At 38.4% G+C, this 24,261-nt stretch overlaps 2 protein-coding genes across 2 annotated transcripts; both read right to left on the reverse strand.

Moving 5' to 3' along the window:
* Nucleotides 1-5,565: 5,565 nt before the first annotated feature.
* Nucleotides 5,566-18,201, reverse strand: LOC101171754 (LON peptidase N-terminal domain and RING finger protein 1). The gene is made up of 12 exons (XM_011480389.3): nt 17,377-18,201; nt 16,161-16,279; nt 15,198-15,320; nt 14,235-14,402; nt 14,024-14,138; nt 13,296-13,371; nt 12,619-12,733; nt 11,565-11,686; nt 11,315-11,473; nt 9,454-9,616; nt 8,687-8,836; nt 5,566-7,796 (listed from the first exon to the last, which is right to left on the reverse strand). Exons 1-12 carry the CDS (start codon nt 17,672-17,674, stop codon nt 7,647-7,649), a joined length of 1,758 nt encoding a protein of 585 aa, XP_011478691.2. The 5' UTR covers nt 17,675-18,201; the 3' UTR covers nt 5,566-7,646.
* A 1,572-nt stretch (nt 18,202-19,773) lies between these two features.
* On the reverse strand, nt 19,774-23,106 carry med7 (mediator complex subunit 7). Its single transcript, XM_004073421.4, has 2 exons — nt 22,991-23,106; nt 19,774-20,823 (listed from the first exon to the last, which is right to left on the reverse strand). Exon 2 carries the CDS (start codon nt 20,812-20,814, stop codon nt 20,053-20,055), a length of 762 nt encoding a protein of 253 aa, XP_004073469.1. The 5' UTR covers nt 20,815-20,823; nt 22,991-23,106; the 3' UTR covers nt 19,774-20,052.
* Nucleotides 23,107-24,261: the final 1,155 nt, after the last annotated feature.

Below are 24,261 nucleotides of genomic sequence, written 5' to 3' on the forward strand. Positions count from 1 at the left end.
ACTGGCACCGGCTGATGATCCTGGAGGAGTTTATGAAGGCAGGTGATGATGAGGTAAGTGGATCCAGCTGGTCGCGTCAAACACAGGAAGGAGGGGGGAGGAGGGAGTAGCCGACAGGTCATGACACAATTTCCAAATCCAATTTCAAATCCAAATGTTTTGAAAAGCAGAAGTATTTTCCAGAAATCCAAATGAACTGTTAAAAATGAAACAACCAGAAAAGGGAGGAATCATGGGACATCGCTGATTGGATGGTGACGTTTGTGCATCATAAAATTGCTAAAATTCCCAAATTGTTGGGAAAAACGCGCCATACTCTCACTCACAAAGCACTTTTACTAATATATTCATCCAGAATACTACCATATTTACAGTACAGCAAGTCTGGGGAAATACTTATAAAACAAACCCACAGTGTTTAGATATCTTATCAAAAAAAGCTGTTCGAATTGTTGATGGAGTGGATTATGGGACACATACAAATACTTGATACTTAATATTTTTAAAGTCGGGTTTATTGAAACTATGGGATCTAGTGAAACTGAAAACGGCTTTCATCATGTATAAAGCCAAATACAACTTACTTCCAATAAACTTACATCAAATTTTCAAAGACAGAGACGGGAGTCACAATAAGAAAACAACAGAATTTCCAAAAGCAGTGCATTCGCACAACAAAAAAAAAAAATGTTTATCAAATTTTGGGGTGGATTTATGGAATGGATTGGTTTAAAACAAACCAAAAGTTTACATGTATTCAAAAAAAACTTACAAGAAGTCACTAATAGTACTGTATAAGGCCACAAACGATTAATTAAACAAAAAATGTCACTTTTGCACAGTTGCCATGCAGAATTGTAGCGCTTATGTTTTGTACCTATCTGTAAGTAGTAATACACATATGGAATACGCACATCATCAGGTTTTGTAAAAAGGGGTGGGAACAGACAAGATTTCTCTTCAACCCACTCCTTTTCAAGCACACTGTATTGTTTTATGTCTTTTTTAAACCACTGTGTTGATTTTTCATTTGTGTTTGAAATAAATTGAGTTATTTAGCATTGAGGGAGACCGGATATGCTCTGCACTAATGAAAAATCCTTCCTCAATGTCTTCAATGTATGCAGACATTCAAGACGCATTTGAAAAAACTCAAATGTCAAAAATCCAACAATGTTTTAGCAATTAATTTTAATTTCTGGAAATTGCGTTTGGTTTTCATTTTGTGTCATTGGGGGAGGTTGTGTTTTGTCTTATGAAATGTTTTGATTTGCATATCACATTGCAATGTTGTTGTTTTTTTAATTCATTTGTTTTTTTTGATTGTCGTGCTCTTTAATTGTCGTGACCTAAGTTTACAGACTTTTTTTTTTTTTTTTGCAGCTCGCTCAAACACAGCTTTACAGCTTACAGCTTTAGGAAAGATGCACAACAAAAATGTTGAAATGTACGGGCAAATGTAAACAGATAACCATTTGTAATTATATACACTCAGATTACCTGAATTCACGCTTTAAAAGCATGCATCCATGATCCAATTACCAAAAGCCCAAAAAGAAGATTGTCAGTGTTATCCAAATAGTCAGAACAAAAGAAATTTTCTGTGGATAATGATGCTGAGGCTGCATACCAAAAGAGTTGGTTTGTCATGGATCCCAATTCTAGACATTTAACCACTATTCAGTTCTTTTTTTTTCACATTCACACTGTATGTCACTCCTCACATCGCCCTGCTGTTTGCATTTTAGATGGACTTTGTTTTGTAACCGTCAGAAAGCAGAGCTTTGAACCTGATTGTCTGATTTACCTCGTACCTTTCCTGCTCCTGCCAGTGCTAAACTCACCTGGGGAGAGGTCTGTTTGTCTGGTGACAGATCTGCCGTGAATTTCATCTGCTAAACACATGCCTTCCTTTCTGAAGAAATCAAACTGAGCGACATTCTTATTATTTTTTAACAAAGGAACCTGCCTCTCATCTGATCTCGGCTTGCCACTGAATCCCCCTCCACCCACCTCTCACTTCCCTCCAGTTTTTTTTCCGCCTTCACTTTGATCAGCTTTATTATGTTCATTATCTGCTCCATTGTAGTCATAGTTGAAGCACAGTTTCAAAAGCTGATATCTCATTAAACTGTTGGTTGATTTTTTTTACCAAATTAACTCTTCGATTTATCTCCCAGTTTCTGTTGTTTTCTCTTCAAGCTGATCCATCTGACATCCTGTCTTCTCTGAATTATCAATGTATGTAACCGCTTTTCACTATTTTGCATGGAAGGTAAAAACCCCAGTTTTTTATAATAGAAGATTAAATTATTGGAACTTTTTCCAATTGTTTATATTGGTACACATATCCCCTTTCCTTTGTCCTTCGAGCATGAGCGCACCACTGTGCACTTCACACAGCATCATGCTGTAAAGACCACAGAATTCCACACAGATGCGCGTCTCTGCAGGTGATGGCTCCGCCAATCAGTGTGCCAGTTGCTCTGCATCATGTTTCCTGCAGTGCAACCCCAGCTTCCTGCTTCTGCTGTCCTTCATCTGCCAGGACGTGGTCTTTCTTTGCTTCACTTGCCTCATACCCCCCTCTAATCTTCTCAGCGTTGCTTCAGTGATGGAGCAAAGAGATATGTAATCCATCTTTTTTTTTTTTGACATAAACTGCCAACTGTACAACACTTGGAGGTCACCTTATATGTTCCAGATGTAAGAAGTTTCAATGATCAAAGAAATTGTTTGCCTATTGAAATCAAATCAGTCTAATTAGTTTTCTCTCCTAGTTTTTGGCAATTTTGAAATTTACCCCTTTCTTATTATTTATTTATGACAAATCCTGTGGTGCAGCCAGCAGCAGGCAGCCAATATGTTTACTTTGGCTCCCAGAGGCACAGGACACACGGGAGCTAACTTGTGAGCTTTATCATCGTATTGACACTCAAGAGGATTATAAGACATAAACAAGTGAGGTTTGTCTGCCTTTCACCCACAAGAAGGGCACACATGCAGTGACACACACCCTGACGAAGTGTAATCTCTTGAAAAAGGAGGAATGAGCTTTTCAAAACACATACGCAATTTGGGTTCATATCTTCTCTTTAATTCCGTGCAATTATATCTGCTGGATTTAGCTCCTTGCGAGTCGCCTCCCATGCTGTGCAATGTAAACAGAATGCTTTTCACTTCAAAGACAAAGTTTCTCTGTTTCTTAATTTGACAAACCTCTCAGTGTGGGTGCTGGGTTTGGTTCCTATGACAACAAAGCTGCATCTGTCCCTGGATGCTCTTTTTTATTCTTATTTTTTTGCTGTTGTTCCCTTGATTTTCTGAGGAAGCACTAATGAATTTCTTCATAACTGTGGAGGAAGCCCATGACTGATCCACACACACATGTGTGCATTTGGATGTTTTATCAGGACTGAATCTGTCGAGTTAATCACAGATGGATTACACCACTAAATTCTAACCCCTTTCCTAAACTGTCATAGTCTTTAAACTAGTAAAACGTGCATTATGTTGAAGATTCTTCTCATCTTTCTGCCTCTGAGTTCAGTGGTCCTCATGGCAGCAGAGACACAAGAACACACATACACAAACACCCACACTAAGAGACACAGCCTGCCCCCCCCCCCTTTGTGATAACTCCTACAAAACGCCTGTCATCCTTACTCAGTCATACACAACCAGGCAGTCAGAGTGAGCCGATGGATCAATTTAGAACAGAAAAGCTGTGGCGTTCTTCAAATGTAATGGCTTTGATGTAGACATTGAGCTGCATTACAGAACCCGGCTAAAGCCGGCGAAACCCCTTTTTATCCCGCTGCTTCCTATGCAGAGCATGCTGGCAGAAATGTACCTCGCTTCTGCCGCACACTTCTCTTTCATTCAAATTCAAATTCATGTTCAAAGAAAATGTGGTTCATGAAAATATACTGTCATCCACTCTTGCTTTGCTTTTTTTTTTTTTTTTTGACCCTCCGTTATTAATTTATTGCATTTCTCTGCAGGCCACTTTTGACTTTAAATCATATTTTAGAGTGGGATCACTTTGAGTCTGCATACTTGAGAGAAAAAAAAACAACTTTAAAACTGTTCTGTAGTTTGTGTTTTGTTTTGACACAGCTTCAGACTGCCCCCTGGTGGACAGATGCATTATAGCATGTACAAGGAATGATAAAACAATGTCTAAGTGAGAACATTGACGCAATTTGGGCAAATTACACAAATATGGATTGTATTGTTCTTGCTAAAATAAATATGTAACAGCACATTATAAAATGTGAATGCAATACATACTAAATAATAATAATAAGAACAATGGATTGGATTTATCTAAGCTTTTCCAGATGCTCAAAGCACTTCCAATGTATGTCCATTATTCATTCACTCCTCATTCATACTTGGTGACGATAAACTACTGATGTGGCCACAGCTGCCCGGGGCTTCCAGTGCGAACCTACTAGTCTGACCATCACAGAGACATTCATGGGGTAACGTTGGAGGCGGGGAGTGAGGTGTCTTGCCCAAGGACACAACTAACTGGGGGAGCAGGGATCGGACCGCTGACCTATTGATCATTGGCTGACCTGCTCTACCGCCTGAGCCAAGTAAATAGCCTGGGTAAATGTTTTAACAGCATATTACAAAATTGAATGCAATGCAATATGTACTGATAACACTTGTTTACATAACAGATTCAACTATCCCTTGTGCTATCCTAGGCACTTTCACATTGGGAGTGAGGACATCTAGACCCCACAAGACAGTGCGCTGAACTTTTTTCTTCAATGATTTGTGATCTTCAGTGGTTTCCATGAATTACAGGAAATCCTCTTCACCTTTATCCACCTTTGTCATGCTAGGGAGAACACATCAATGGTCATCTTGGCCCCATAGGACAGCACAAGGGCTAGATAGGTGCTCAACCCTTGTGCTATCTTAGATGACCCCACCCTTACATTGACGTGTTCTCCCTACCATGACAAAAGTGGATAAAGGTGGAAAGATTTCATGTTATCCATGGACACCAGTGAAGATCACAAATCATTGAAGAAAAAGGTTCAGAGCACTGTCTAGTGGGTCTAGATGACCCAACTCCCAACGTCAAAGCGCCTAGGATAGCACAAGGGTTAAGAAGCTGCTTCACCCAGAAGTCAGCTGATTCTCACTTCCAGTCAGGAAGAGCTAGAACATCCTTCTCCCTAGAAACTGGATGTAAGTAAATAGCATATTGTGTATAGTTGTAGTTGGATGTCTGTCAATGTCTAAGTCTCCTACTTTTCATTTTTTATTTTCTAATCAAGTCAAAATTAGTTGTCCAAAGTTTGATATATTTATGTATAGATGTTTGTCTTCTTTAGTATTTTTAGTTTTGATTGCTCGAAATACCCCAAATCCAAATGAATTGATGAGAATTTTCAACTGTAATATGTTTAACTTAATGAAGTTGGAACATTAAAACTGAGCAATATGACTCTTAAAATCATCAACTTTTTGACGTTTTGTAATTGCTTACCAACTTTAATTATGTACCAGAATCTGCAAAGACACATTAAATATTCATTAATCACGACTTGCTCTGAAAATCTTTATTCATAATAACACTTAAAAAGTCATCCAAGCAGTAAGCAAGTAAACAGTAATTAGATCAAAACAAATGAATGTGGAGGAATGAATGCAAACAAATTCAAAGTTCTGCACTTTCAGGGGTTTAAGTTGCATTTGAAAACTGTCGAAGGACACCTGGCACGGCTTCAAATGGAGCAACAACCTGCAGAAAATCGGCAGCAAAACCTTTTTTTTTCTTCTTTTTTTTTAATCAGTAAAAAGAAAAGAATTAGAAAATAAATGGCGTAGAGCCACATGCAAAAATATATGGAGTGATCTTACAAATGTGAAGTGGTATTATGAGGGAAATCACACAGCAGTGCAGAAATTACACCTTTACATTCTCTGGTAACCAAAGTAAACAAATGTGAGGCTGATGGCTGAGATCAACGCAGATCTAAAAGGTTGGCAAGTTTGAGTTAAAAAAAAAAAGAATCACAGCAAAAGTTGGATGTGGATTCGGACAGTAAGAAAAACATCAACATTTGATGTTTCAACTGTCATTGAAAAACTGAAAAAAATGTCGGTCCCTTTTTAAGTTGTGCTAGCTTAAATGGGGTGAGGTCTTCCCTTCACAGAGTTCAGACATGAAGCTTATCGTGAACCCAGCACAGTTGTTCAATCGGACATTCCTCCGTCAGATTTTCATACCGGCAGCGCTGCAATCTGTACAAACTGTAGGAGCTTTTGTCTGGACAGTTGTGATATGTCTGTAAGAAATACAGCTCTGTGAAATACATAAAAACACAGAAAGAACTTAAATTATTTCTACAAGCAAATATATATCTATGGCACCTTTCTCAAAGTAGAAAAAAAAGATCACCCAGTTAAGCCTGTGTTAGTTGGTGAAGTAAGGATAGACAACTTTGCAGGTTTGACATTCCATGGAATGTGGCTGTGTCCCAGCAAAAGTCACACAATCCATCATCCACGAAAGAAGGGGCTCTAAGACTTGCAGAGGGAGTCACCCAACCAGAGGGGTCAGCTGATGCACTCGAAGGTCCCGCTACTCAGGCAAGCCTGACTGATGCGGCGCTGGAGGTAGGTACGTAGGTACGTGGTGGCCTTAGAGGTGGCGAGGAGGGACTGGGTCTTAGGCAAACCACAGTGACATAGTTTAAGTATCTTACAGGTGTCGTGGCGTTAAAATGGCAACACACTTTGTTGTCCTTAAATGGAGCAAGCTGTACTGTTATCATTAAATCTAAAAACAGAAAAAAATAGCTGGTGAAGATGGAAACTAGTAAAAAAAAATAAAAAGCACAGGATTTGATACTTTTACTTGACCACAGACGATATAAATCAGTGGTCTTCAGGCTCATTGACCACATGTTCTCATTATAACAAAGAGAATCGGGTTGTTAACTACAAGACAGTTAGAAAAATATTCACCAGACGGCAGCTTTCATTCCTTTAAAAAGAGATCCCCCGGCTGCTGTCATGCAAAAGTATTATAAGTATTGCAAACTTGAAAATGATAACTGGGGGGAAAAGGACATTGAGATTATTTAATAGTATAAAATCAGAAACGCTTAATGGCTGCCAAGGCCAATTGACAAAATAAAAGGCAAGAAAGCGGTGTCTGCATTCAACGGCCACAGAGAATCAAAGGAGATTTCCAAGAACACGTCGCCTTGTGATAAAAACCAAAACTTTACACACCATGAGGGTCGTTTATGTCTCCACACAAAGCTCGGTTCAAGAAAAGAGCCTGACTGAACACACGCGGCGCAGCATACGGATCTGCTCTATCAGTAGATTGTTTCGATGCAGGAAATAGTGTCACCCACTTTCCCTTTACAACTACTGTTTTATACGAGGACCCGAAACAAGAAGCATCTTTAGACAACTTTGAAAGGGGCGACAGAAACCGCTTTTATTCCAAGAATTACTGAGACGGGAGAAACGTAACCCAAAAAGCCCACCGTGCTCTGCAGGAAAGCCACATCTGCGTCTGACCATGGTTAAAAACAGTCCCTCTGGGGAATTGTGCGTGCATAAAAACTCGTTTCCGTGGATGTAGCACTCTCTGCGCTCTGGTTTTAGCTCTGAGAGAAGTACTCCAGCACGAGGCGGAGGTGGCCCAGGCGGTCTTTGAGTGAAGTCAGTGACAAGACAGTGGTTTGATAAGCGGGGTCCAGCTGGAGGACTGACAGCAGCCACCAACACCACGCCGGGCCGTTGGACAGGGCCTGCAGGAAGACAAGGTTAAAACAGTAGTGTCATCGAAATGCTCTTTGTATGGATTTCCACCAGCAACTGCAGATTAGAAGCCAAAAAGTTACAACTTAAGATGTATTTTGATTTTAGAAACATTACATCGCAGGAATTTAAGTCTGTCTGACATCTTTATCATCACCATTCTGGCCCGTAATCACTAAGATTCATTTCATTCATTCATTTTTCATTCATGATGAATGAATGAAGGAATGAATGAATGAATCACTAAGATGCTTCTATTTATGTAGATAAAGACATCTGTTCACATTTGATTTAAAGCCTCACTCTACATATCTTTTGATCAATTGTAAAAGCATTCCCAGTAGTCTTTTAATTATGCCACCTTTAGCCAAAGGTTTAAAAACCTGTGTCTTTTTCTAGGACATAGTTTCTAAAGACCGGCAGTAGTTCATTTGAAATTCCACTTTCCCAATTACGAGTTGTGACCATTGGCACATGGCAACCCTGCCCTCCTTCCCCTCTCTGTTGCCAAGAGAGCTCGTATGCAGGAGCTTGTAGCTCGCCTAGCAATGTTTTTTTTTCAAACAGCATTTTCTTCATCTGCTCCTGATATACAAAAATTTGAATAAAGAAATACTTAGAAGTGCGATTTTGAGCATGATTCTCTCTTTATATGTTTTCTGTCATTAGAAACAAGTCAAAAGAACATGTTACAAATCCAAAAAATTCAATTTTCATCAGAGTGGCTCTCCTGATATACAAAAATTTGAATAAAGAAATACTTAGAAGTGCGATTTTGAGCATGATTCTCTCTTTATATGTTTTCTGTCATTAGAAACAAGTCAAAAGAACATGTTACAAATCCAAAAAATTCAATTTTCATCAGAGTGGCTCTTCAAACCTGAATGTCTTCCTCTTTTTCAGGCAGTCTGCCGTGCTGCCTGTTGATCTGCTCGCGGGTGCGGCTTCCCAGGCGCTGGTACCAGTCCTGAGCCTGCTGGTACACGCTGTCGTGAAGATGCTGGAGAAGCTCCAGCTCACTTCCATCAACCTGAGGCAGAACGGGAACTTCAGAACACAGATGATGGCATTGTTCCTTGGCGTGCAACTAAATCCTGGTAAAGTTAGTCTTAAGTGAAACCTGACTAGGGCCGCACGATATGAGGAAAACTCGCGATTTGCGATGTTAATGATCAATATTGCGATGACGATCTAAATTGGGATTCATTAACAAATAGCAAAAAACATCACATATCTTAAATTATACTCCAAATGACCGTCCTCTACATAAGAGGTGAGCATCTAAAATAAAAGGGCTCTTGATTGATTAAATACTTCGAGCTGCCTTAATATCGTTTTAGCCCATTAAAGGTAACCGCTTATTGCAGTTTTCATCGTGTTTTGCGATATGCACATTGCACAGCTTGATATTGCGATAATGATAAATTTGCGATTCATTGTGCAGGCCTAAGCCTGACCTTAAGGCAAGGCAAGGCAAGGCAAGTTTATTTGTATAGCACAATTCGTACACAAAGTAATTCAAGGTGCTTCACAAAACAGAAAAATGCATTAAAATCACAATACATCGTAGAAATAATCAACGTAAAATTTACTTTAAAAGAAAAGAAAAGAAAAAAAAAAAAGATAATTGAAAATTGATTTAAAAACCTTAACGTCCTCCAGGAACTCGATGTCTGCTGTGTGATAGCCGTCCCTCTGGCCTCTTTTGAGCACCCTGAATCTGCTGCCCCCTAGAGTTTCCACGTAAGAACGACCGTCAGGCAGCAGCTCCAGATCAAGGATCTCCAGCATGCAGCCATAATCTGCAAATCTGAAAGTAAAAGATAAAAACACAAAAATGAAAATTTTTATTTAAAAAATCTCAAATATTCATTTTTTTGTATTTATTCTTTGGTTTAAATTGAAGTTCCATTTTTAAACAAAAATATGATATTAGAATCATTTTGGAGTAAAAAGTGTCAAATATTTTACTTAGTATTTAAGAATTAATAATATTATAATGTTTTACACTAATTTCCTTACAGCTACTATTTACTCATGTATGATAAAAAACATTATACAATAATGTATCTGATAGGAAAGTATCAGGAGGGGGAGAAGAATGCACCGGCAGACTTCTAAGCTGAAAGCTGAGCATGATGCTGTTTTCCACCCCCTGTGGGTCACCCATGAGTGATTAAGCTTTGCCCTCAGCTCTGTGCTTTTTGCTGCACTGCTGACAATCCCATCAGGCTCCACTGAGCCCGCTGTGAGCTTCACAGAGAGGAAAATGTCAAACATGGTCTCTACACCCAAACAGTCCAGTCAAAATAACCACATCACATCGCCCCAACCAGACATGACATCAAATCTTTCATGTGATTACAATTCATATGGTGGTTTTACCTCCGAATATTAGAAAAACAATACATTACTTACAGCTATTCTGTTGTACTGCTTTACCTGATTCTGAATCATGTTTTATTTTGGAAAACTAGAGGATTCTCTTCTTTAAGCAGTAACACATACAACATAACAGCTAAATTAAAAGGCAAAGAGGAAAAATGAAATAACCATTTTTTTGGAAAGTGTCTTTTCACACAAAAGAAAAAGAAAGCTGCACTTAGCAGACTATTCCAGGAGCCCTAACTGTAAAATTGATTTTTTGCAACAGGTTGTTCCCACGCACCAAGCCTGCTCTGCACAGTATGTGGCGGCAGTTCAATCAAGTTAGGACGATGCTGCTAAAAATGTAGCAACATCCACCACATCTTTGAAAATGAGGTCTGACATTTCATCGATCAGTGGTTGCGGGGCCGGCTCTTTAAATTACATCAACTATTGTTCATATCCAACAAAGGAAAGGAGAATAGAAACATCGCAAAAATCCAAAAAGGCCTACCTACACTTTACAAATCATAAAAAATGAAGTAAATAATGAGCTTGGAAGACTAAAACAAAAAGGGCCCCTCCTTCACTGAACCCTGAATTCCTTCGCTCTGGAATGGCTGCAGGTTTGACTTTACTTTATAACCCTTATTTCATCCTAATTGTAGTTTTCTAGACCTGCAGTGATCTCCCATGTTATGCATGTTTGATGCTATTTTAGAACGGACGTTCCCGACATAAAAAAAGGGTGTTTGGCTTGAAATTTATTGATGTGTCCGAAAACAGACCAGTCAGATAGATAGCTTGTGATGCGTACAGGAACACACAAGACTCAAGTTCTGCCCTTATCGGAGTTTTTGATAGTAAATAAGAGGACATTGCAGCAATTTGACCAAGCTCCATTTCAGAATGGAAAAGCCTGAAAGCAAACAGCATCTAAAAACAGATCATTTGATAAGCAAAGATCCGACTTCGGGCAGTTAATATGAGTAATATTTACATTATAAAAGTATATCAAACTCATAGAAAGGGAGTAAAAGGAAACTGAATTTGTTGATTCTATCATAAATTTTAAGACAGAAAAAGCTGAAATGTATCCATAAAAGCAATTGGTAGAAAAATGAGGAGTGCTTGGTCATACCCTTTTCCGTGCTCATAGCTGCACATGCCAAACTTCTTGGTGCCGGTCTCCATGCAGCGGCGCATCATCAGACGGTACCGAGGTTCAAAGATGTGCAGAGGACAGGCCACTCCCGGGTAGGCCACCGTGCAGACGAAAATAGGGATGTCCTTGGTGAGACTATACCCAAGACAAAAACCAGAGCGTTGAGGATAGAACACGGCCACAGGTTGTACATCATTCAACAGCAGGGGGAGGGAATGACACATACTTGGAGAGCTCAGCCATCTCCGCCTCATGGACTTGTTTTCTTTCAGCCAACTGAGACGGGAAAAGCTGGTTCAGGAAGTCTTTAAGGACGATCGTCGGGTTGTACTTCCTGTTTTTCAGGTACTTAAACAAACAAAAAAAATCAGTTAACATGCACAAACAATTTAAAAAACGATCATTTGTTTATTGATGTCAACCATTTGAGTGAGCAAATAAAAAGGCAGCTAATTAGAGATGTTCTTTTAAAGCGAGCGGCTCGATTTTGTATTTGTTAAAAGTGTCACTGGTGGCGTATCGAGCGCTCGCTTCAGATGGCGTATGATCACGTGACTTTCCAAATGAAGCTACATTTCATCACTCGCGTATTGCCGAGGGCCAAAAATTTGAACCAGTTTTGAATTCAGAGCGGGGTTATTCATATGTTGTTCTTTAAGAGAGACGTCACTCATCCTTTGCTGAGGAGTCTCAGCTAGCATTGCTGCTGTTTTCACGTTGCTTTATACACCGGGGGGGGGGGGGGGGGGGCATTTTGGTCAGTTTGGTAGAACGTTTCATTTATGGACATTTGTAAGCAGACTTACTCATATAAATTCATTGATCCACACATCAGCACAAGGATTTCACTGTTCTATTTCTTTTATGAAATTTGGTATTTTAAAGAACAAATATATTTTTTAAACCAATCTTGTAAAGCCAACTGTATTTGCTTTACAATATTTTATACATGAAATCATGTTGGAAATCATAAATGTTTTATTGCTACACATGACTTATCGCACATAATGACTCTTTCATGACATGCTGGTCTTTTTTGTTCCATTCTGATGCAGTTTTGTAGTCTGGGCCAATACATGTCATTAGTTTAAGTGTGTCAACTTCTTCACAACCCTGAACCATTTCAATACAATTTGATTCAATGTGGTTCAGAAAGCTTTGGTCTCTCCATCACTAGGGCAAATTCTTTACTGTAACTTTTAAACATATGACATCAGAAAGTCACAGAGTGTAGGACAACATTTTGGAACTTGGTGAGGGGTAGGAATTTTTGGAGGTACCTCCTGCAGAGGCTGTTTACAGAGTGGACAGCGAAGGTTGTGGTCCAGACTCCTCTCAATGCAGTTTTTGCAGAAGGTGTGGCCACATGGAGTTGTAACCGGATCAAAAAACAACCTGCAGAGCACAGACATGACTTTTAATTTGAAAAGAAGTACATAATTCTGACTGCTGTGCTTTGCAATAGAAATACACCAGATATATATCCTCAACACTAATTAAGCTTTTAAGAGAGGCTGTTAAGCCCATAGCTCTACTAAAGATTTGATTTATTGGTTTATTTCAAGCATTAATTGTAGACGATACAAGAAATCACAAAATATATAGCAAGCTCATTTCAGAAATAAATAAATGGATTGATTAAAAAATATAATAATGGAAATGTATAAAGATGACTTCCTCTTAAGAGTGTAATTACTTATTGTCATAAATAGACACGGGTCACATTAGATTCCTTTAATATAGTGATTAAGTCAAGTAGAGTTTGATTTATTGCTTGAAAAGGACTGCAAAGAAATCATTTTGTTTTATATGTTTGCATAGTTGTCATAATCCAGATCAATTGCCATTTTTTTTTGTTAAGTAATAAAATAGATTATCCTGTGAAAACATTCTTTCATCATTTCAGTAAAGAATAATATGATAATATGAGATAGATTCAACTCTACCGGAGGCTGACCTAATGCAGAGAGGACACTCAAAGTCCGACACGGTGAGAACACTTAGCCTTTCTTCTGAATGCTCCTTGAGTTCACCTGAGATGATAAAAAGAAACACAATTCAATGCATCCATGCAACTGTCAGAGAGTTTGTGTTTAGAAAAGATATCAACTGCAAACTACCTGTAAATATTCATGAACTTAAATCTGAATCGTGTGGACATCCACTTAGATTTAAACAGAACCAAATGAGTGTTTATACATGACAAATGTGTGTTTCCATGTTTGTATGTTTATGTATAATTATATGTGCGTATATGGGTATGAAACTGAATGTGTACTCATTAGAGAGGTAACAGGACTGCAACAGATTCTGGTTTTAGTAATAAAATTGGTCAAGGAAGTGAGAATTTTAAAGGCTTTTATTTGTTCTCACTCCCTTTCGGATATTTTTTGTATTAATTTTTATCTTGTTCTAAGTTTCCTGTTAATGTATATGTCCACAATAAAATATCCTCATGATCATCAAAGGGGCATGGGGTTATGTGTGTCACTTTAAAGCTGCCATCATAGGATTCTGTTGGTTAGGGGAACTGGACTCCAAAAGAAGAACCTCTGAAGTCCAGCAGAATCCTGGGATGACATGACCTGTATGACTGAGGATTTCCAGACAAAGCTTCTACTCGCTAAAGGAAAGCCGTTTGCAATATCAAGTATTATTCAGGATGAAGCACAAATGTATCTGTACTTCTGCAGTGCCGCTCCTCCTTCCTCATCATCTCCTCATCCCCCTGTGACGCAGGAAGGAAAGAAACAGCGTGGCAGAGGCTAAGGCAGCATTCGGAGCTGGACCCGTGGTTCACCTTGGAGAAGAAGAAATTCTGTTTTTTTTTTCCCTCACTTCTAAACCCTGAGGTTAACATTGAAATTGAATTTACGGGTCCTGTGTGCAGCTTCACCTGTTGCGCCTCTCTCCTCTCCTGGAGTGGGTGTTTGCCTTCGCTTTGCGCCGGCCCCTGGGAGCTGCTGAGGCTTGTGATTGGACAAGAAGCCTTCAGGTAATCTGAGACCACCTGCAGAATGCGGGGCACATCTTCTGGCACCGCTACGCCCTCGACCTCAAGGATCTGGAGCCATTCAACATCCATTTAATAGTGCAGAGAAAAAAAAGGTAAATATGAGGCAGGTGCAGAGGTGGAGTGGTTGTCCTCTAATTCAACAATTGCAGGTTTAATTCCCACGTTTTTTTGCATCCTCATGTATCAAACGGCCCTTGGGCTCCTGGTGGTCTGGCTAACATCAGGCTGCTAGCAATTTCAGAATGTGGGTGAATCAGTGATCTGAGAGTAAAGAACTTTGGGTACTGAAGAAAGAATAAAGAACTATAAGTATAGGCTATTATTTTTGAAACCATATGATCTTTTTAAAAAAGGGCATCAAGTTTTATCACTTCCTGGTGACCTCACTGAGGACAGCAGACAGTACGGCAAAAGAAAAAAAAAATAATTAATAACATCAAAACAGCTCATGTTATAGCAATTTAATCAACTATCATAAAGATGAAATGAAAAATAAAAAAATATACATGTTTACATTTATGTTTTCTATAATTATGTATGTGTTTTATAATTATTATCATATATTTTTTAAGTTTTCTTTAGCAGCTTTACCTGAAAATTTACTGTTGGTTTTCTTTTACAGTGAAGTTGGTGGTGTGCCTTGTGATTTTTTACCCAGGATAAGTGTAGTTTGGCTCAAAAACACTAGTTTAGGAGGCGAATGGATGACTATGTGAGTCTCATTGTTTTCTGTGTGGCAAGCTGAATCCCAGCTCATCTGCCAACATCATTTAAAGCCTCCACATTGTTCTCTAAACTGTGGTCACATCAACGTGCCTCATGGTGGTGGTGGGGGGGCTTTACCTTTTTGATCTGACTCTTTGCAGGACCAAAGTCGCTGTGGAGTTTTAGGCAATGCTGGAACTGGATGAGAGCTTCCCTCTGCTGACCCATTTCCAACAGCACATTCCCTTTCCGGAAGAAGCCCTGCACAAACACAACAGTGCAATCACAACACAACTCTTTGATGCAAAAAGCATGAATATACCTATAACACAAAAGTGAGCTAGCTTGTGTTACAGTCAGGTGAACTAATCTCTTTTTTATGAAAGCAAGAAAAAATACTTTTGTGTTTTGTTTTAATTACCGTAGTAACAACCATTGGCTGTCGGTGCATTAGCAGTTCCACCCACTAACAGGGAGCGATTATGTGACATTATTTTATAAGCAGCTGTTTGTGTAACACTGACGTAAGGCTGGCAGAAGCAGTAAGAATTTACTTTTGGTTTGAGCCAAATTAGCGGGTAAAGATTAGAATGTAGAATTTTTTTTTATTTATGGTTTGTGCAAGGGAGCAAACACATGCATGCTGCAAATTGAGCAAACAAGTACCTGCAGAGAGAAGGACTCCAGTGCAGCTGACTGAAATATTCAAGACATTTTAGGGAAAGAAAGGAGTCTGTGTGGATTGTCATTCATGCAGTTTGATTACATCAATGTAGTAAAAAAAAAAAAAAAAAAAAAAAAAAAAACGGTAAATTGGACTTGGTTTATTTTATTTTTTTATCAATAAAAAGGAAACTAAGTTCACTTGATTACGGTACTTTTTAAGTTAATTCTGTGTAGTGAAACATGATTACCAGAAATGCTTTGGTTGGTGGTTTACTAGATTAAATATTCCACTGTTTGCACTTTAAGAAGATATTTATGGCTATTAACAAAAAAAAAAAAAAAAAGACACTATACTTCTAGTTTAGTGTAAAGTCGCTTAAGCTAATTAGACAACAATTACAGCGAGTCCGGTGACCCAAAAAACCGAGCACTGACCTCTGTCCACTTGGGGTGAAGGCAGCAGAGGTAGTCGAAGTCCGTCAGAGTGTCGGAGAAATGCTGCAAGCCACAGTTTGCCTCAACTCTGAACAGCCTCAAAGTCTTCACATCTGGAGCTAAAGATATATGTAAATATATTAAAGAATGGAGAAAGAATAAATAAAAAACAATAGGATCATTTGACAGATGAGTGAAAATAATGACATCCTGAAAAGCTGAATGACTTGCTATGATGAGTTTCAGTCACAAAGTTATAATAGCGCATATGAAATGCTTTGTCTAACAATAAATATTTGCACAGGCGTGAACACAAAGTTTGATTTGCAGGGTTCATAACTTGAGAAATCATAGGACATGGAATACACTCGCATTTATAACATCTCACATCAGCAAATGTCAGAAATGCTTTACAGGCATTTTTTTTATTGCCTAAATAATAACACTTTTCTGTGTAAGTCATTTTTTTATAGTAAACCGCACTTTGTAACCAATTGCCAACATTTTCCAAAGTGCTGCATTCACTGCCATCACATCATAACAACTTTTGACACATGTTACATCAATGCACCCATGTGCACTCTAGACTCAAAGAGTCAGTGTTACCTAAAGCTGTTATACAAGTCATGTTTATGAAAGAAAAAGACAAAAAAAACAAAAACACACTTTGTGCTTTGAGAATGCTGTCACAACAACAAAAATCTATAAGATCCAACTTCTAGCCTTTGATGGCAATAAAAACAGGAACAAGTAAGAAAAATAATTAATAGAAAGTCAGAGGAGAATCAATGTAACTGGATTATCAGGTATGGAGGTAATGCCTCCACAACCTATGGCCTACCTGCTGTTAGTTACCTGAGCATTCAGGGCAAAAAGTTTCCCCTCATAGATTATTGCAGGAAATTGGGTCACCCCAAAATGCCATTTTATTCCCATCCATGCCCTCTGAGTCATCAGCTGTTATGGATCCTAACAGTTGCTGTGAGATTGACTAGGACAGATGGGAAAACAACCAGATTGGTGGCTCTAGTCTTTCACCAGAACCTGCTCAGGTAGTGGGAAAATGCTCCTAATCACCATGGAGTTCATTATAAATGTCAAACATTATGGAGATGTTTTTCTGTCATTGCACCTGCTGACAGGGTTTTTTTTAATTTTGTTTGTTTATTGTTTATTGCTGCAAAGCAGAGACGGGTGCGTCGCGCGTGAGCCTTACCTAAGCGCAGCTCCTCATTGACTATGCGCAGAGCTTCGGCGAACTCGTTGGCCTTGAGCTTCTCGTGGATTTGGCACTTGACTCTCGTCTCTTCGGGGTAACATTTCTCGACGACGCTGATCAGCAGCACGTTGTTCTTCATGGCCTTCACGTCATTTGGTTTCAACCTCTCTTTGCACATGGGGCATTTGGACGGGAGGTAACCCCCGACGCACCTCCGGCAGAACGTGTGGCCGCACGACATGGTCACGGGCTCACACATCAGGAAGAGGCAGAGAGGACACTCCAGCAGGTCCATGGTGGACGGGTTATGTCACCAAAACGATGTCCCACGGGGAGAGCTTCCTGCTTTTCGTCTAACTAACCCAGACAGGATGACTCTGGCTTTATTATTATTGTTTTACTTAAATTATTATTGCACTTGAAAACGCTTCTGCTCGAATTCGAACCACTTTCTGTCCAGCTTCCCCCACGAGCCTCCGTTTTATCATCTCACGGGTTTAATTTTCGCAAAAAAGTCTTTCACCGACATAGTCGGAGTGGCCACACAGTCTTTTGTTCGAAACAAAAAGCATCTTCCCTTTCACAGAGACAAGACAGGTTGAATTCAAGTAGCTTGCAGTCCAGCAACGCCGCTTTCGTCCCCTTACGGTCCAAACTCCAAAGACAGCACCCCAAAAACAAATTAAGTAATCCAAAGAGTTGCTTGTTTTTTTGTTTTTTTAAGTCTGTGTCCGCTTTTAACCAACGTCGGGAGCCATCCAAACCCAAGGACCTAGGTTACTGTGTAACACCATTACATTACATAAATAAAAGTCACGTGACGCAACAGCGCGCGCTCTGATTGGACAAGAGGATAGCTTTTAGCCCTGTTGTGAAACCCAACGATCCCGAGTTTCATAACACAACTTCGGTGACTGAAGTCCTTTTTTTAACCAGTGTTGGTCAAAAATATATAATACTATAAATTGTAATTTATGTCAATGTAATAGGGATTGTGTTGGTTAAAAAATAAAAAGGAAACGCTTAAAAATAACTCGACAGAGTAGGGAATCCTAGCGGAGTATGACATGTAGGGGGCGTGGCAGCTTTCTAACATAACCCAGTTATGTGTGTCCACATTTATTGATATTTTTTTTTATTCTGCTTTTATTGAACGAAGAATAAATAGTTCTGGTAGTACAATTTCAGTGTAACTTTATTAATATATCCCAGCAACCTGGCGCCTGCCTTTTTAAAGGCAATTGTAAAACACAAATTCAGGATGTCTTTTAAAGACAAATATGCTTCACACAATTAAATTAACTTTGAGGCATATCTGTTCTAGTTTTATTCATTTTTAATTCTCTTTTCAGTTGGAACAACTGCTTGTGATGATCGAATGATGCACTGAGCAGCTAAAAGACCCATCCCCAAAAAACCCTGTTCTTGTGTTATTAACTTCTCATATTTTCTCACAATGAAGCACATATATAAAGAAAATTCAGATTAAAGCTGCATTTCTGTTTATCTTTTATCAAAATCGTGGTGACTGAATAAAATGCCATCAGAAAAAGCCTGTATCAGTGAGGTAGGTGCTACAGTCGACAGGCCACGCTCCATGCTTTACTCCATTCCGAAGCATCCACTTGTAGACAACTAGATCTGTGTACGTCTTTGTTTTCCTTGTCTGAACTGGCATCTGACTGGAAACTGTACGGCTGGATTTGTTCCTTTATTGCTCACTGTTTTTGTTGCACTGGAAATGTTAGGTTGGTGATCTGAAGGGCTGTAAGTTAGCGGAAGAGTGTAGACAAACTGATGATGGGGAAATGAGGGCAGGCTTACACCACGCCACAACTTGGTGGCAAATTTCTGATGAACTACTGACACTCGACACTGTCCTAGAAAATGACAGTTTTTATTTTTATTTAGCCTAAAACCGGCATTACCGTAAATTAAAGATCACTGGGAACACTTTACAATAGATCAAAAGATGTTTGGAGTGGGACTTTAATGTTGTTGCCGTATCGTTCAGTCATTAAAGATCTAAGAAAATTTACCTTATAAGTTTTATTTTTACCCCATTTTCATTAACCTTTAAATCAAATGAAGCATAAATGTGATCAAATACATCCTAAGTATCATTTAAGAAATACCCCTGCTCCAGAAGTGACACAGGCGTATATGACATAACAGAAAGTGCAACTAAAGGCAACTTATTTGCATCCAAAGAGTGATCCTCTCTACTAAAGTAGAAATTATGTCAGAGCAACTTCCTGAAAAGCAACACACTTCTGTTTTTGAATGGAAAGGAGGAACCAAATATATAATAAATAGATCATGCTTACATTCCACAGTGGTGAGAAAACAGCAAGTGAACTGACAGGACTAGCAAACAAAGGAGAAACGTTTGCATAAATATGAACATGAGACTTTTATTTGCAGTTTTAAACATACCCAAATGAAAAATGTTTTTTTAGGTTTCTTGCAAAAACAAATACTGACACTACAATGTTTTAATACAGAATTTCAACTATCTAAATTATTTCCCATGTGCAGGAAAAAAAACTGAAAGACCGCCTTTAGATAAGTTAACATTAGAAGACTTCCTGTTCTTGTGAAAACACTGCAATTAGTCAAACAGAGAGCAATCAAACGATTTCTGGTTATAAAAGAGAGAAGAAAAACATACAGCTAAGCTAATTCATCAATTATACTACACATGGCAGCGTCTTTGTCCCATATTTTGTCCCTTTTTGAAGAAGGGATATTTTTCTCCTGGTTTCCTGCAACCATACAGCTGCCCCCCGCTTCCTCAACATCCATAGGTTCCATTTTCAGCCGAGGGGGCTGCCCAGACGAACAGGGGGCAGCAGCTGCTCCGGACGCACCCTTTGGCCCTTCAGAAACGTCTGGAATCTCCATCTGCAGCAGGTCGTCAGGCGCAGAAGCAAGACACCCTTGGATCATCTCCACGACTCTCTCCAGGTGTTTTTGGAATCTCTCCGCCGTCTCCAACCTCTGCCTCTTCTGCACCTCCATCATCACCCTCAGAGTCTCCCTGGCTTGGTGCGGCCTGTACTCGTTGATCAGATGATGCATGTGAACAAACAAAAGCTTTATGTCCTCCATCTTCTCTTCGCGTTTAATATTACCAGGACTTTTGATAAGGATGTCTAAAAGGTCCAGAAAGTTTACGAGAATGGACATGTTCAGCTTCTTGAGCTCCCGTTTGTGGTCAAACTGCATAGGATGCAGCCTCTCGATGCCTTGGCTCTCCAGAGGCCGAATAATAAGGTCGTCGCACTGAAACTGATTGCCAAACATCATGTAGCTGTCTCTGATGGGCGGAGGCGGCTTTGGCACCAGACCTTTGCGAATGTTTTCATCTGTATACTCCTTGATGTACTGCATGGGCGGTGGAGGCAGTGCGCTGACCTGCTGTGGTTCACCCATTTTGCAGACCTAAAAATTATAAAATAAATAGAACTACAAGTTAGAAAGAATCCAAACAACAAATACACAGTCATGCACCTGATAAGATCCCACTGTTGTGGCGAGTTCACGGGTCTCACTTATATGAAGTAAAACAATCTTTAATGACCCCCTCATATGTTCTGGGTGATGGCATCAGCTACCTCTTGCATAAACGCTTTCTCCAGTCAGTAAAGTCACAGTCATGATAGCACTTTGTCAAAACTATGCCTTTTTAATGTGCCAAAATAATAACTTTCAAGAAAAAATATCCTTATTTATTCATTTTCTAAACCCGTTTTTGTCCCTTTCAGGGTCACGGGGCTGCCGGAGCCTATCTCAGCAAAGGCAGGGGACATCATGGACAGTTCGCCAGTCTGTAGCAGAGCCACGTTCACACACCCATGCACACTCACACCTAGGGAGAATTTAGTAACCAATTAACTTATGAAGCTTGTTTTTGGACGGTGGGAGGGAGCTGGAGTCCCTGGAGAAAAACCAGGGGATCACGCAAACGCCACAGAGAAAGGTCCCCCAGTGGTGATTCTGTTTCAGGTCCCCCAGCTGGGACTTGAACTGGGGGCCTTCTTGCTGTGAGGCAAGAGCGACAACCAAGAAGAACATGCATCTGTGGAGCTTAAACATATACATGTTTTTAGGTTAGAGTAGATAAGTATTAAATGCAGATTAACCAACAGACACAGGAACAGATGTACAATGTTGACACTTAGCCTAATATTACTAGTTTTGTATATGCATCCACAAACGTTATAATTATTTTAACACGGTTTACTATAGTTTCTGTTACAGATACTTATTCAATAATACATTGTTTTACAATATATTTTTCAAAAGATTAAAGAAAATGTAGAGGAATTTTTAAGTGAAACATTTTTTTAAAATTGTGAGAAAAGACTTATACAGGTTTCCATAATCAGTTTTACAATACCAAAAATAATTAATCAATAAAGCCATTTCTAAATGCTGTGGAAAATGGCATAAAGATGTGACAGCTTCCATTGCATTATAGTTACCTGTGGGACAATTAAACAGATTTTTGATTGATTCCTAAACTTCTTTACATCCTCATGTTTTTTTAATTGAAACAAATTGTCTGTGCTACTTACCGGTAACTAAAAATCCAAATTATTATAATTCCTTTATCTATAAGAAAACAGTTTTTATTCAATTGAAACATGTTTAAATTTATATTATCTATCACTATCCCCCCTATCAGATTGTACTTGTTAAAGAATATGATTTTTTTCTGTGTGATTTAACACCATTTTTTCAAAATGCTTATTTGTTGTGCACATAACCTTATAATTGTTCTGCTATCAATTTAGCAAATACAACTGAATTAGTAGATTTTATATTCAAAATTAAAAAATAAATAAAAAAAAAACTGCAGAGTTTAAAAAAATGTTTAAAGAAAAGCCATCCTGATGTAAGAAGAGAACAAATGAGGGTCAAAAACAAGTCAAATTGTGGATTTTAGTAAAGAGAAGTGCATACATGCACATTCTATACATTAAAAAAAACACAGCTTTTACAAAATGCATATTTGTTGATGTCTGTTTTCAACACTTTGTATCATTGTTATTGAAGGAAAGAAAACAACATTCAAATCAGAGAAGGATATGTCATATGGTCGGTGCATGTTTTAACTTGAAGATTGCCACGATCAGAGTTTACCGTAGCCAAACGAGTCGTTAACCGCTCCAACCAATAAAAGTATTTTTTCCCACGCGTTTTTTTTAGGATTTTACACGTGCTCACAAGAAGTACAACAACAGATAATGTTCACACATCACATAGCTAAACCTGTTTTCTAAGTAAGAAGGCGGACAAGTCGACAACAGACACACACATGATCATCACGATTCATTTTGAGAACTATGTCAAAGTCAAACCTAACGTAACAAATCTCGAATTATTCCGCCGTAGTGCATTTAGATACCACATAAAAGCCCACGTATATACTAACTAACAGTAAAAGTTATTACAAAAACCTAATTAATAAAACCGCTCCGTTGATGTTTGGCTAACAACAAACGTCGTTTCCTGCATCTGCTGAATAATACAGTCTCTACAGTCAAAGAAACAGGTCTGTAACACGAATAAAAGGGTTACATTTATAACTGATTATTGTACAAACCTGTTTAACGACTCAATTGGTTGAGTTTAGATGAAAATTCTTCTAGCCAGTTAGCTCCTGACTAGCTTCGCTTTATTCATTTCCCGGTTGAGTTTCAGATGCCAGGATTGGACAGTGACCCGGAAACAAACTCGACGTTGATTGGTTGCGTCGACAAGCCTTTAAAGTATTTCATTATTAACCTTATAATTAGTGGGTTTTATTCAAAACTAATCTCTTTCCTGTATTAATTGTTTTAAACTTTTTGTTAGTTTTTGTTTGTTTAATATAGTGAGTTCAGGTTCTGATCCTGGTAGGCCTATAAATCTTAAAATATGTTCTTAAAATAAGCTGCTTAAGAAATCAAACCCAAGCAAAAAAAGTTCAGATCTGTAACCATAAAAAAGGGGGGGGAGGGGGACTCTAATTTTAAAAATGTATCTATCATTTGTTTTTACGCCCTAAATACAGTAGGGCAGGTGAAAGTGTCTAACTTTGAATTTTATGTTTCATTTTCTACTTAGTCAATTAGCAACACCTAATATTCATTCTTTTTCTTTTTTTTACACTTAAATAAAAATGGTCAAACTATTATAAGTAAGCTGACTTCATCTTGACCCTGACACTAAATAAGAATGACATGTAACATTTTATTTTATAAACGTTGTCATAGGCCTAGTGAATATTTAGCAGAGGGCAAAGGTTGTGCTTCGGAGTGTGCAAAACAAAACAAGAACATCGTATTTGAACCAAAATTGAAAAGAAAAATAAGAATCTTTCTAACCCCAAAGAAAACATAGCCTCATGAAAAGTACATCAAAGGTTCCATATTGTATTTGGATACATTTTTCTTAGAAACCAGACTTTTCTCTTTTGCTGTTTTCTGCATTTAGTGATTCATGAAACCTTGACATTCTTAGTGTTTGTAGGATATAACTTATCATGCATTTTACATTTTTAAAAATTGCATTTTTTTCATTTTTAAGTTTTCCTTCAGTAGTACTTTTTTACTACAATTTTGATACAAGCGGAGAGTTTCTTTTAAATGAAGAAAAAAGAAAATTTAAAAATTCCGAAAAAAAACCCCAGCTATGGCTTCTTAGGTATTGATTAACAGTGTTATTTTTGTTTTTAGCTTTTGATTTAATATGAAAATTTAAATTGTTTTCTAAAACATTTTTGTTTAACAACCAAGCAATTCTGACAAAAAGCTTACATTTTTATGCAAAATTTGATCAATAGTACATCAAAGGTTCATGTTAAAAAAAAAACCTTTATTGAGTTTAACACAA

Source organism: Oryzias latipes, chromosome 10 (assembly GCF_002234675.1).
Source record: "Oryzias latipes chromosome 10, ASM223467v1".
NCBI lineage: Eukaryota > Metazoa > Chordata > Actinopteri > Beloniformes > Adrianichthyidae > Oryzias > Oryzias latipes.

Excerpts from the sequence above, each read along its gene's own strand:
- LOC101171754 (XM_011480389.3), bottom strand. The coding sequence starts at position 17,674 with ATGGACCTGCTGGAGTGTCCTCTCTGCCTCTTCCTGATGTGTGAGCCC. Across the intron at positions 11,474-11,564 it reads GAGATGGCTGAGCTCTCCAA|TCTCACCAAGGACATCCCTA; the intron begins GTATGTGTCATT and ends TCTTGGGTATAG. Across the intron at positions 8,837-9,453 it reads AGTTCCTGGAGGACGTTAAG|GTTGATGGAAGTGAGCTGGA; the intron begins GTTTTTAAATCA and ends GTTCTGCCTCAG.
- med7 (XM_004073421.4), bottom strand. The coding sequence starts at position 20,814 with ATGGGTGAACCACAGCAGGTCAGCGCACTGCCTCCACCGCCCATGCAG.